The sequence below is a fragment of the Cyanistes caeruleus genome, chromosome 18, assembly GCF_971803275.1.
Source record: "Cyanistes caeruleus chromosome 18, bCyaCae1.hap1.1, whole genome shotgun sequence".
Lineage (NCBI taxonomy): Eukaryota > Metazoa > Chordata > Aves > Passeriformes > Paridae > Cyanistes > Cyanistes caeruleus.
Genome location: NC_141718.1, coordinates 5,217,545 through 5,231,955, shown reverse-complemented (window position 1 = coordinate 5,231,955; position 14,411 = coordinate 5,217,545). Strand labels below are relative to the sequence as shown.

The following is a 14,411-nucleotide window of genomic DNA, read 5'->3' as shown; positions in this document are numbered from 1 at the left end:
CATCAGAAAGGAGTTTTCTTCCTCATAAACAAGATGCACCATTTGCTGTCTTCTTCATCTTGTAGAAGATGGATCTACAAGAGGTATGTTCCCAGATTTTGTCTGTTCTCTCAGAATGATTAGGACACCCACCGCAGCAGAATAAATTACTGATTTAATAGGCCAGGCTGTTAGATTTAGGGACCAACTTGTCTATCTGATATGGTGTTCTTGTAGCACCACAGCTGAGGCTAGCAACAAGAAATTTTTATTTTATTTTATTTTATTTTATTTTATTTTAATTTTATTTTTCTGATTTTTATTGAGCCTGGAATTATTTGGAATAAACCACTGTATAATTATTTGGAATAAACTGTTTCAGTTTTAGGACATTAAAGTCATGGTTATTAGGCCTAAGCCTTTATACAGCTTAATTAGAAGGAGAAGAATAACAGCACATTTCTCTGAAGTGTAAATATGAGCTTATTGGCAGCATTTTACCTAAACTGATGTTTATAGAATGGTGGTTGGGTAGCAATGTGAAAATCTGACAATCACTGCATTTCTGACAGCCTGTTACAATGTCATGTTGAACATAGTGAAAGTCTGTGCTCAGGCAGAGAGAATATATCAAACTAATTTGTCTCTCTTTTGTCTGTCATTGCTTGTACATGCAGCATATAAAGAAGGCATCGTGTAGCAATGTAATTCAAGATCTGTTGAGTCTTTCCCACTTCTCCTAGATCTTAATAAATTGAAAATTTTTTAGTTAATTCTTCCCTTTACTTATGTCATTCAGGTAATTCCCTCCTACATTTGTTTTTTAAATATTTCTGACACACATTCAGAACCTGCTGTCAAAGCCACTGTATCAGGTTAAAGAAATGAACCACAATCTTTTTTCCAGCTCTAATTACTTAACTACATTTCAGTTCTAATTGTGTTTTCCGTTCTGCATGGTGGGGCCTGGGCTTTGGGTCTCTGGGTGACACCAGAGTCCTTTTTCTGAGGGCTCCAGACACATCAGCAGAGACATTCTGGGGAAGCAAATAATGTTATTCTTTTCCTGTTTGCCCTGTGCCTGTGCAAAAAGCCTCTGTTTCTAAGGTATCTACTTATAACCTCACTTTTTAAAATGGAAAAATCTGTGCTGGAGAAAAAGAGAGGTTAAATGAGTACAAGTGAATATTCAAGACTGGGTTTTGGGTTTGTTGTGGGGTCACCTTTTGTAATAAAACTTCAGTAAGAAAAGATGCTAATTGCAAAAGTAGATTATGGAGTAATCTAGTATCTAGTAATTAACTTCCACTTACCTAACCTTCAAAAAAGTACTTTAAATCAATCTGTCATCAGTAAGCACTTTTATGTAGGTGCAGATGGAATTTTTTTAATTTTTTATTCTTGCAAATGGCTTACCCCTCACCTTTCCTGTCAGGCATGAATGAAAACTGCTGCATGGTTGGCTCCTTCTGTTTCTCCATAGAGAAAAAATTTAGGAGCACTTATGCTTGTTCAGTGCAGGATATTTGAGCACATGAAGGTAAATGAAGCAGATGTGTTCTGTATTTTTAGGCTGGAGCCAAAAGCTGTCCTAGTTATTCTTAAATGCTCTCACAACTTTATGTAGAAAAATGCCAGTGAAGTCAGGTTCTGACTGAAGTCAGCACTGTGCTGGCTTGGACACTGTAGGACAAAGCTGACTGGGGTTGCCTTGGTCACTGACAGGGTCTCAAGGTCCTAGTTTGGTGAGCTCTCCTAATTTTAGTTTAAAGCTAACTAAAACTGCATCAGAAACTGTTGTAGTGCTGAACTGGAGATGCTTCTTCTCAGCAAACTGCACAAGATGATTGTTTTAGGTCCCTCCCAACTGGAACTATTCTGTTCTAAGAATCTTAGATGTGACTCCTCAGAGTGGCCAGATTGTCTCTGCTCCAATGATTTCAGTGATGCTGTAGGGTTTTACAACACCTTAAGGTTGTTTCCCACTTTTGAAATGGTTGTCTCTGACATGGCAATGACAAGGTATTCTTCAGATTAACTGTAGCCTACAGAAGGAATTGCTCTTCGAACATCTATCTTTCTGAAGAAGATTTATCTGATTCTGGTTTTGAGGGTTTGTTGGCTGTCTATGGACACTTTGTCATTGTAGAGGAGTTCAGTTTATTTCTCTCTTCTCTTACTGCTGCAGCAGTGAAAAGGGCAGCTGTGAGATACAGCATGCTGTGCTTTGGGAAGATATGGTGCTGCATATGGATAAATTGTGTCACATCTCTTATTCATACAGTGCTGGCTGAAAATGTGAACAGACACAAACAAAATTCCTGGTACACATTTTACAAGAAAGTTCAGCGGGTGAACTGCCTATCATTCTAAGTCAGTAAGAAAAGAGTCCTTCGAGAGTTTTAAGTGCTGTTTCTGACTGTTATGAGATCTTTTGTTGAGTATCTTAAGGCTCGGGAGTAGGAGAGCTTGTGTAACGTGCTTACATTTCTACTGTGTGGAAGAGAAATTTAGAATAGACAAAACAGATCCTTTATAATACAATAGTTTTATTGTGTAGCCCTTTCAGACAAATCTAAAAAAGAATTTTTATTAAAACTTTGCATATGCTTCTATGATTTCTTTACATTTAGAAGGTATGTTTCTATCCTGAAAAACAGGACAAATTTAATGTGCAGAGTATGTCACCAAACTCTAACTCCCTCCTTGCTAACCTGTGAGCTCCAGAAGAGCTAATTGTTAAAGCAGTAAGTTTAATTTATTTTATCTTTCAGTTTCTTCATGTCATTGTCAGATTTATCTGAAGTCCACTTCCTTAGGAGAAGTGTCTAAGTGGGGCCTTGATTTTAAATCATCATTGAAAGGTTTCACATTTAATTTGCTGCTAGGGTTTGGGAGCTTGTTGGTTCCTCTAGTGTATTGATGGATCTGTTTCCTCAGAGAAAGAGAGTCCTTAAAGGTACCTCAGCCATCCTCTATCCTGCTTGATGTTATTTCATATTCAGACACAGAATTCCTTCATTTCAACACAAACTTTTCCTGAATCATTTGCCTCTTCTAGAAAATGATCATCTCAGGCCCATAGTCCAAGCAGCATCATAGCAGGAAGGGCAAGATTGTTTTCAGTCTCACTACTGTCTGCATGTAAGATAATACAGCTTGCAACTGGGTATTTTGGAAAGAATTCATATAAATATGTTTAAGGTGTATTGTGAGAAGCAGGCATAGGGAGCTACCTTGGGGAATAAAAGTGTTTTGGTTCAGGAACCTGATAACATTGTAAGTATACATAAAGAAAATTTAAATTTACATAGCCTTCTCCACTAAATTAATGTAAGTCTCCCATTTTGGGCTAATAAGAGTTATTTGAGGATGTTATGCCCAAAGAGATGATGATACTGATGATGTGAGTGCTGTAAGATCCTATGACTGGCTGGAGTCACTGAGTAAGGTGTGGGAATGGGGTGGGCAAGGGAGGAAGAGCAGCTCTCCTGGTGAGAAGTTCCAGGAGAACTTCTTGAGTTAGTTACACATGATTTATTTGACTCTTCCTTACCTGAGACAGCAGATGGTGATGGAAGTTGGCAGGGAAGACTGGGAGAAGACCCTTCTTCAGGAGAGGACAGATAGCAGAAAGAGTACTTTCCTGTGAATCTTTGCCTTCCAAGTATTGCTTTGACCCACATCTTGCCTGAATTACACTTGTCTCCATAGCAGCAGTAATTGTACTTCCTATGGAAAAAAGGAGGGGCAAGTCATAATTAGAAGCAGGTGCCAAACATGGTTTTCTGCTCAGGATCATGTAAGGGTAGAACTGAAATGTCCTAAGCCAGATTCTCAACAGTTCTGAAAGCAAACACCTTCTCTGGTAAGATGCACTTAAAATTTGGGATATGTTTCCTATCCACTGAACTAGAGAAATACATTTTACCATAGGACTATCACACATATTTCACAGACACATCATGTTTATATGATACAGTCACAACTGAGGTGCCAGCAGAGACCCCACTGCACTGTGAAGATTGTTGTGCCAACTGGCCAAAATAATGACCATTATTCACTCTAAAGTAGTAAAAGGAATAAAATATGTTTATTTATGTATTTCCTCTTTATTAGACCTGAGATAATTGGAAATAGTGTCTCTATCTTATCTCAAGTTCCCTTAGGAAGCTTAACTCACAGTCCAATGCTTCAGTCAGGAGTCACATTCAGGGAGGGGTGGGCTTTGATGGTCACAGCTTCTTAACACAGTTTTGTCATAGTGGGCAAAAAGTCCTTCATAACAATGTTTAAGCCATTAACTGTAACATTTCAGTCTCTCACAACAGCTCCTGCATTGTTTCCACTTAATTATCCTTACTTGGGAAGCATTTCAAAAACCTCCTGTTGATTATGTCAAAACACCACATTTTGTAATCTGTCTGTGAATTTGATGAAGCTTCGTTCTGACAGCCACGTGGAGAATGGCATTGTTCTGATGCTGAACATTGTCTGATGCTGAGCACTTATTTTCTTGACTCAAGCACCGACTGCTGTGCACAGAACTTCTCAGAATTCTCAATACCACTTTTTCAATTTATGGAAATCTCTGAGTTTCTGGTCCCACTGGCTCTTCTGTTGGTATATTAGAAAGGCAGAGCTCTGGGAGACACTAGCTCTGGGGAGTAAAACCAGCAGGAGTTCCACCTTTTCTGCTCAGCCACACCTGTTCTTTTCAGTCCCTACTGCATTTCAAAGCTTTATTTTTCACTTGCATCTCCGTTCTGCCGCATGCATTGTCAATAATCCAGGGAAAGGTGTGGGAACAGAACCACGGAGCACAGAGCTCGTGTCTGCAAGATGAGACCTGCTGAAGGCAGCTTTGGGACTGGTGTCTGAGCTTTGTGTTCATGGCAGAGTACACAGAGCCACTGCGGAAGGGAGCAGCATCTGAGCATCAAGGCTAGAGCTGAAATACCCCTGTGAACGTTCTGGCCTCCCTGGGAGCCAAGGCACAGTGTCCTTTGGGACTGAGGAACTGCGATGGAAAGAAGCAACTGTTGTGTTTCCCAAGGACCTGGCAGTGAATATTTTTTGATCTGTGTTTTGATATTACATTTGCATTAAGCTTATTGTTTACTTCCAAGATGCTACATTGTTGGTCATTCCTTACAGCAATGAAATCTACACCTCTGCGCCATTTCAATAATATAAGCCCGGAGTTAAATTGTGTTGTGTTCATTCCCTAAGGATTTGTAACTCTCCTGAGCCTATGTTCGTTTATTAGAAGAGTCTCAGAGCAGCCCCCAGAGCTCATGCTGAAGCTCTGTGATGTTAGAATAGCTGGCTCCTTGGAGATGGCCACAGTGCTCAGCTCTGCTTTCAGTCTGCAGCCCCAGCACCGGCAGCGAAAGCTCGACGGGAAAACAACCACACTATAAAGCTGGAACCTCAGAGCCCTTCCACCTGCAGCAGCGCTCTCCCGGTGCCCGGGCACCCCTGCGTGCACAGAACACACCGGCTGGCCGCGTCCTTGGACACCCGTGCCCGGACACAGCGGCTGTCCCCGTGTGCCGGTGCCACCCGGGCTGTCCCCGTGTGTCGGTGTCACCCGGGCTGTATCCGCGTGTCGGTGTCACCCGGGCTGTCCCCGTGTGCCGGTGTCACCCGGGCTGTATCCGCGTGTCGGTGTCACCCGGGCTGTCCCCGTGTGCCGGTGCCACCCGGGCTGTCCCCGCGTGCCGGTGCCACCCGGGCTGTATCCGCGTGTCGGTGTCACCCGGGCTGTCCCCGCGTGTCGGTGTCACCCGGGCTGTCCCCGTGTGCCGGTGCCACCCGGGCTGTATCCGCGTGTCAGTGTCACCCGGGCTGTCCCCGTGTGCCGGGTGGCACCGACAGGGGGCGCAAGAGCCGCTCCGGCGCACAGCGCCCCCTGCCGGCGCGGTGTGTCCGTGCCCGCCGCGGGCTCGCGTGAGGCGGGGGCGGCCCCGGGCGCGCGGCGGGGGCGGGGCTGGGCCGGCGCCGCCCCTGAGCTGCCGCGCGCCGGGCGGGCCGGGCCGGGGCCGGGTCCTGGTTCGGGTCTCGCCGCCCGCGATGCGCCCGGGAGCGGCCGCGCCCCGCGGGTCCCGGGCGTGACCGGTGCGGGCGGAGCCGCCGGCTGGGCACAGCCCCCGCCCATGGCCCGCGCGGCCGGGCCGGCTGCCGTCCCGCGGGACGCGGCGCGGGCCTGGTGGCGGGGCCGGGCAGCATGACCGCGGGCTGCGGCCCCGCTGCGCCCGTCGCCCCAGCGCCACCTTGATGCTGCACGTCCCCGCTCTACAAATATGATGAAATGGCAGCCCCGGAAGAAGGTGAGTGCCGGGAGGGTCCGCCCCGCTCCCTCTCGCGCTCCCCTCGCCCCGGCGGGGCCGCCGCTCCGTGCCGCGGGCGGGCGGGACGCGGGCGGTGCTCGGGCCGCGCCCCGGCACGGCTGGGGGCACGGCTGGGGGCACGGCTGGGGACACGGCTGGGGGCACGGCTGGGGACACGGCTGCGGGCACGGCTGGGGACACGGCTGGGGACACGGCTGCGGGCACGGCTGGGGACACGGCTGGGGACACGGCTGCGGGCACGGCTGGGGACACGGCTGCGGGCACGGCTGGGGACACGGCTGGGGGCACGGCTGGGGACACGGCTGGGGGCACGGCTGGGGACACGGCTGGGGGCACGGCTGGGGACACGGCTGGGGCCACGGCTGCGGCCACGGCTGCGGGCACGGCTGCGGGCACGGCTGGGGACACGGCTGCGGGCACGGCTGGGGACACGGCTGCGGGCACGGCTGGGGACACGGCTGCGGGCACGGCGCGGTCCCGGCGCGGTCCCGGTGCGGTCCCGGTGCCCGCCGAGGGCCCCGCGCCGGGCGGTGCGCGGTGTCCGTGCGGGGCCGCGGCGCCGGACGCTTTTCCATGGCGCTTGGCAGTGCATTTTATGGATATTCTTTGAAGGGAGAACCCAGCAAACCGAGTGTGCTGTGCCGCCCCTCTGCGGCAGTGACCCTTTGCTCCTGGCAGCTGTGGACTATTAAACTTTTTATTTTCTTTTTTTTTTTTTTTCCGTTTTGTTTTTTTGTTGGGTTTTTGCTTTTTTTTTCCGTTTGGGAAAGCCTGCTTGAACCAGCAGGGCTCCTTCTGTAGCATGTTGTGTGATACTGTGTCTTACATCAGGGAAGAAATAGAAATCATATGTGAAAGGCATGAGAGTGTCTCTGGCTGTGAGTGTGAGACACGAATAAACGGTGTTAGACTGTCCTGTTTGGAACGTGCCTTGTGCTCCGGGTGATCAGTCAGGCTTTGTACACTGGCACCTCACCTCTTTCCAGCTAGTCTGAAGCTGTTCTTTCAGGTTTTTTTCAAGCAAGTGATCGTACCTAGTGAGAGTTCTTATTTCAAGTCATTGTCTCGTAAGAAGGATAAACAGATGACAGTCAAGCTTGGTGGGAGTGCTGGTGCATTTTTCAGGCCCCTCTGTGCCTCCTTTCAAACTGGTTTTAAGATGTCTACAAGCTGTAGGTTTTTAAATGTCTGTTTTTACTATTTTCAAGTGAATGTGCAGTCGCTCCTGTGGTTACGGCTGTGGAAACCCCTCCAGGCCATGGTTACAGCTGTATTGACTGAACCACTGAAATATTATTCTTGGCTGTTGGCTGGACTCCTCGGCTCTGGAAGATTCTGTTCAGAGTGTCAGGATTCACTCGGCAGTATTGGCTCATCCACTTATGCTTAAATCACCATGTCAGATGGTTATTTCTTTTCTCTGCGTTATTGTCTGTGTCCAAATCGAGTTGATTTTGGGCAACCAAATTTGATTGTGTAGAGGGTACACGAGACAGCTGAACTTCTCTGAACTGTCAGGCGCCTTACTCATCTGAGCAAAAAATAATTCCTATCCCTGATGCGATGTGAACTGTGTTCATGCTGGACTTGGTTGTGTTTTCAGCTGTAGTCCCAGTGACTCTCAGCAGAGGTTATTCAGTCCGTGCTGCCAGCAGCCTCACGTGAGCGCGGCTGGGATTTCTGCTGGCCCGGTGCCGTTGCAGAGCTGCCGTCGTGTGCTGCACGGAGTAGCCTCAGGAAAGGGGCTTGTGCAGACCACTCAGGAGGTTCTGCTGCCCCAGCTCTGAGTAGCACAGAAAATGAGACAGTGCAGCACTGAGTGGTACCATACCCCCCGCTACTGCTGGTCCTATCCTCCAGTGACTTTCAAGAAGTCATTTCCCTGCCTTGTCCCTATTAGAATACCCAAATAAGAGAGCTGAATGCATGTGCTGCTTCACTCAATCGGGAGTCTCCCTTGATTTGTTTATTTACATTTGTATTCTTTTGCTTTACCCATGTTTTTATTATTAAATGTTTAAGGTGTTTTGCTCATTGAGAGATATTTGCTTTCACAGCTGTGAAACGGTGCTGTATAGAATCTCACACAGTTTATTAGTCCTGTGTGTAACCCCGGAGTATGCTCCTTTGTCTGGTGATTCCCAGATACAGCTATTGCCTGGAATGTGTAACGGGTTCTTTTGCCTTCAGCAAGTGAAAAACTGAATTTGCTTGTGTCTGAAATACTCCTGTTCTGTTGTAAACTATGTGTATTTTTAAGTTTAAAAAATGACCATTGTTTACTAATTTTTTTCCCACAAGCATCAGAACTAATAAAGACTCTTTTCCTGTGGACTTTGGTGACTCACCTCTGGCTTCACTTCCTTCCAGGTTACCCCTGCATCCTTGTCTTCTAGTCCAAAACAAGGTCCATGCTGGCCAAGTGCCCTGGGACACAGGCACTGGGACCAGGAGCCAAGGGCTGCCAGCGCAGTGTCAGTCTGTTTTCTTGGGAAGGCAGGCTGGAATTCCAGCATTAAATGCCCCCTGCATTTGGGTGAGCACAACTGTGCTGACAGCCTCTCAGGAGCCAGCAATTATACAGGGTCTGGCTACAGCCATGACTGATTGGTTACATTGATCATATTCTTTGAAAAGCATAAAATCAGTCATGTCAATGTGTTCAGCAGCTCAGTTTTTAGGAACTGCGTAGAATCATAGAATAGTTATGTTTGGATAAGATCACCAAGTCTAACTGTCAACCCTGCATCACCATGTTCACCATTAACCATTTTGAACACTTCCAGGGATGATGATTCCACCATACCCTGGGCAGCCTGTGCCAGGGCTAGACAACTCTTTCCATGAAGCAATTTCCCATAATAACCAACCTAAACCTTCCCTGGTATAACTTGAGGTCATTTCCTCTTGTCCTGTCGCTGGTTACTCAGGAGAATAACCCCCAGGTGGCTACAGCATCCTTTCAGGGACTTGTAGAGAGGCAGAAGATCCCCTCTGAGCCTCCTGTTCTCCAGCCTGAGCCTCCCCAGCTCCTGCAGCTGCTCCTCATCAGATTTGGGTTCCAGACTCTCCCCCAGCTCTGTTCCCCACTCTGATGACCTGTTCCATGATCTTCTCTGGCACTGAGGGCCCACTGAGAGTCTTGTAGCTCTGGAACTAAATCCTTCCCTTATCAAAACCTCTTTTTGAAGCTTCCTTCAACTCCAGGGTACAGTTTGCTGGCAGAGACACATTTGCTGCCAACAGGATGGTGGCTCAAGCAGCTCCCTCATCAGTGAGATGGTGATTTTTGCTGGATCCCATTGCCGTGGGCTTGCCTTGGGCTGCTCTGACTTCTTGTTGGCTAGGATTTGCTGCAGCCTCTGGGCTAAGGGGAGAAAAGAATGGATGGCATGAATGGTGGTGTGGTTGTGTTTGCTAATGCAGAGTAGTGAACCTATGGATAATAATAAAAATGTCATTATAGTTGTGAGTGCATAATGGGGTACTGGAGTTCAGGTGAGAACACTCCTTTCCAAGCTGTTAAAGCTAGCAAGTTTTATAAAGTGGTGCTTCATGTGTATTAAATGTACCTTGTTTTTATGTAGGAGCTGTGTGGGAAGTTCTGCCTGCTTGACCCTGATAAGAGCAGCTGGTTTAGATACTAAACAAAATTGCATATAGGAGTCAATTTCTAATCAATTCTGTGATTAAATGCTGGACAAAACCTGAACTGACTGTGGTGGGTGTGGATGTCATGAAGGATTCAGTAAATCATCAATAGCAACACAGTGCTGAACTGATATCCCTTTGTTCCTGACTGCCACAAGTGAGGCATATTTACCAAGAGCCTTTCAGTAAGAAAATTCATTCATGTGTAATGCCTCTGTGTACAAACAGCTTCTTCAGTTTTCCTGGAGTACAGAAGAAAATATGCTCTTAGTAAATTCATGCAAATCTCATTATCTCTCTGCCATAACTTACTCTTTTGGAGATCTGTATTGGTTTTTTTACTTCTGAATCTGTATAATATGATATGTCCAAGTCCTCTGTTTGGATTTTCAGTACGTGCTCGAGACTGGAATAGTGCATTTCATCTCGGTCACTGTGTAATAGTAGGATCCAAAAGCTCAGATTTTTATTTTTTTTTTTCTTTTTTCTTTCAATCTGTAACTTTGTGCCACCATTCCTGGCTCCATCTGTCCCTGCTGCTACTGAATCTGGGCACACACATCATGTTCTGCATGGGAGAGGAGCTCTTTTCTTGCTGTGCCATTCGGAGCTGAAGGGTTGAATGGGAATGTTTGGGTTCCTGGGACAAGCTCTGTTATTCACTAGAAGCAATGAAATACCTTTTTGTGACCTTGTTCTTGTCAGTAATGATGTTTGTGTGACTCTTACAAGCAAGCACTGTGGGGAACCTGCAATGATTGCAATCTGTATTGTATTGCAGCTAAAATGTCACAGGCTGTAGAGTCCTTTTCCATAGGGAATGGAATGGGCTGGCTCCTGGGTGGGCTGTTGGTGTAAAAGTCACTTTTTCACTCTGTATTGTGGGGTGAAATGGGTTATGCTGTGGAAAAGGACTGGGGAATGCTTGCAAGACTGATAATTCCTGCAAAGGAGCATGAGCTTAGCTGACCTTGGTGTCCTTCTCCGGGCAGGTCAGCAAGTGATGGGTGGCACTGGGATTGGTTGCATGAGGATTTCCTGATGTGGCAAATGCCATGATTTTTCTAAGCTGGAAAATCAAACTAATTTTCCAGTATTCTGTTCATATTAGGTGAAAATAAGCAAATTGATTTTTTTTTTTTAATATTTTTCCTCTTTTTTCATGCCTTCCTTTCTCACCCTTGCTTTTTTCCCCACTTTCTTAACTGGCAGTTATCAGAGAAGTATTCATGAGCTTTCCCATTTTATATTTCTTAAGAGACTTTTAAAATCTAAATCTATCCTCTTATATGCTTAAATAAACAGAAATGGATAGTATTCCTGACCTGTTAAATATTGCAGATCTTTTCCATTTAAGGCAATACAGTCCTTGGCTCTGAAATGATGTTATGCCTGAATTCATAGCGATCTGAGCTGGTAATCCGTCGTTCTGCTGTGATGGACCAGTGTCCTGCCTTCCTCTTAACAATGACTGAAATCAAAAAGCTTCTTTCAGAGAGGGGAGAACATGAGGGCACCTCCTCGAGGGGAAGGCTGACTGGGTGGGGATAGGGCTGATTTGAATATTTCCTTAGAAAAGTCTGCAAAATCCTAATTGGTCGTACCCCATTTCCCACAGATGTCTCTGATGAGATGCACACTTTGTAACTACAGTGCATTATCTAAGGTTATTTATATCTGATAAGAGTTCTCTTCACTTCCAGTCTTATGGACATACTGAGATATGTGACACCTGCTTGGTGTTGCAAGCTCTTTTTCTGTCTGTACTGTGTACAGCAAAGACCCAGCAGTTTTTGAGAGGACAGTCCCCCAAAGCATTATAATTTTGTCCCTCGCTATCAAATTGCCGTTGCCTTTGTCATCTCTTGTGCTTCAGGATCTCCTGCTATATGGATGATCAACTTCCACCTGTCTGTGATCATTTAGAGTCAACACACAAAGCACTCTTTGGTAATCCTGTTTTATTGTTGGGTCACTTGTGAGCTCTGGTAAGCTTGCTTTGACGACTCATGTTCTGCAATGCCTGGAAGATGCTGTGCTTTGAGCAAGCTCAGCCCATCACTGATGGCTGAGGTGCTGCAGAAGATCAGTGAAGCCTTTCCACAGGCTTGGAGCAGGATCTGTTCTGCTGCACTGCTTGAATGCTGAATTGGGATATTATACAGTAACAGAGATGTATGGGGGCAGCAGCAATCCAGTAGACTCTGTTCCCACAGTTGGTCACAAGAGATGTGGGATTGTACATATTTGCTTATGAAAAATGTGAATAACTGACATTACATGTTCCTGACAGACATTTTCCTTATGCACATGGAGAACAGCTGACAGACATTTTCCTTAGGCACAAAAGCAGCAAATGCAAATATTAGTTTCTTGTAACCTCTGGTATTTTGTTTGCGTTTATACTGTTTTTGCAAATACTGGAGCAGCTGTTGCCATACTTGTCCTTATTGCCCAAAAAGGAATGCATATCCAAATGCTGTCTTGGAGCCTTTGATTCACTCAGCAGAAAAGAACTGTATGTCCAATATGCAGAGTTATAACTGATCTTCCTTTGATGTAATCTGTGGATATGATCTATTCCTCCTCTTCTGCATGCACTTATAAAATTCTCCATCTTTTAGGCTTTTATAAAAACCTAATGATAGGGTCATTAAGTAGGGTTTGGTGATTCTCGTTATCAAAGATAGATGCATATTTTGGCAGAGCAAAACCGTGGGTTAATCAATTTGATGGCAACATACAATTCACCAAGAAAATATTCCTCCTCTATTTCCTAAATAGAGCATTTGATGAGAATGTCCTTTGCAGTAAGTGCTGTACTGCAGAATTTCAGTGTAGAAGATAATTACATGTAATTACGGAAATTTCTGCAAGGGAAAGTGTTTGAATTTGTTCCTGTTAGGAAATGGAATTGCTCTCCTTGCAATATTTGAATCCTTTTAGATGATTAATGCAATCTTCCTTAATTCCTGTGTATGGGCCTTGTAACCTTCTGATACACCTAAAATCATCCCTTCAGTCCTGCTCATCCATTTGAATTTCTACTAGAGCTTACTTTGGTTTAGAAGAAAAATCCATGACATGCACAAAGCTTCTCTTAAACTGGGTCTGTTACTTCAAGAGCTGACAAAAGAGGTTAAAAACGAGCATGAAGTTAGTTGTAGGTGAAGGTGAAAGAAGAGGATGTGGTAGCTGGCTAAGGTCACAACTTCTGCCTTATAGCAAAGGTACATTGGCCCTGAAGTCAGGTTGGATTTGTAAGCAGTGCTCTGCACAGCTCACCATCTTGCTGTATTTGTACATGTTTGTCAGATTTCTGTATTTGAATTGAACACTGGAAAATAATTTCATGATTTGCAGTCTTTCTGATAAGTTTCAATGTCACTTTGCAATGTTTTGTGGAAAAAATGAAGTCTTCAGCTGCTGAATGATACTAGTGCTTTTTAGCATATTTGTAACATTCTTCTCTTTCTTACTTTATTTAAGAAGAAATATCTTGCTCTGGTAAATTGACCCGTGTAAAAGGGATTCCTGGGTCAATCTGTGAGAGAAGCAGAAGCTTGTATTGCTAAGTATATTTAACTGGAACTTGGAATATTAGTTTGACAGGAGCAGCTAAGCGTACAGATCTGAGAAAACACAGGCAAAATGAAATTGTGGAATTTCTTGATACAGGTTGGGTGGACTGGTTCTGCCATAAAGTGTTTGGGAAGGAAAGCTTCCCTCTGGAGTAATGGAAAAGGATTCCCTATGTGAGCAAACACAGTGGTTCATAACTGGGCCTAATGTGGGGCAACAGCAGAAGCCCAGCATAGAGGGATTTTTTGCAGAGATGCTGGTTTGAAAAGGTTTGCAGTAATGAATAGGGAAATGTTCTAAGATTGCTTTCTCCTATGCTGAGAAAACCAGGGCTTTATAAATAATACAATACCTGTCTGTGTCATCAGTTTAATTGGAATAATCTCTGAGACCATTACTCTTTGGTTAGCCACAGTTAAAAGTGTCAGTAACATTCCTCCTGGGATATTTATTAAAGCTGTATGAGTTGTACTGTCAGCATAGCCTGGGTTTGTGCCCCAAAAGCACAGCTGCCTGGCCAGAGCTGCTCCCTGCTCCCTCTCATCCTGGGGTAGGCAGTGATGCTGTGTGGATCCAGCGGCTGTGATGCTTGGGAGTGACCCTAGGAAAGTGTGTTGGATTGCAGGGGACTTGGTTTCTCACCTCACTGTGCTCCAAGCCTTGGTGTTACTGATGTGATTTTTTATTTTTTTTTTAATAGAGAGTAGTAAGTCATGTTTTCAAAAAAAATTGGTGTTTTTCCATTATATGAAAACACAGGTCTTCCTGTCAGAGTTACTTATAGTTTCTTTTATTCTTATTTTATTATTTAGTAGCATACTACACTTAATGGAGTAAGTGAGGATT

General features: G+C 45.3%; 1 protein-coding gene across 5 annotated transcripts in view; it reads left to right on the top strand.

Annotated features, from left to right (window-relative positions):
- TTC28 (tetratricopeptide repeat domain 28) overlaps positions 1-14,411 on the top strand; it is a 104,728-nt gene that overhangs the window by 20,879 nt on the left and 69,438 nt on the right. For 2 of the 5 annotated variants that reach the window (XM_086855979.1, XM_086855978.1), the window contains exon 1: positions 6,138-6,311. The exons of the other annotated variants lie outside the window; for them this stretch is intronic. In XM_086855979.1, coding sequence (XP_086712105.1) covers positions 6,285-6,311 — 27 coding nt within the window. In that variant the 5' untranslated portion in view covers positions 6,138-6,284. Of the gene's footprint in view, positions 1-6,137; positions 6,312-14,411 lie in introns of those variants that run through there. 5 annotated transcript variants of the gene reach the window in all.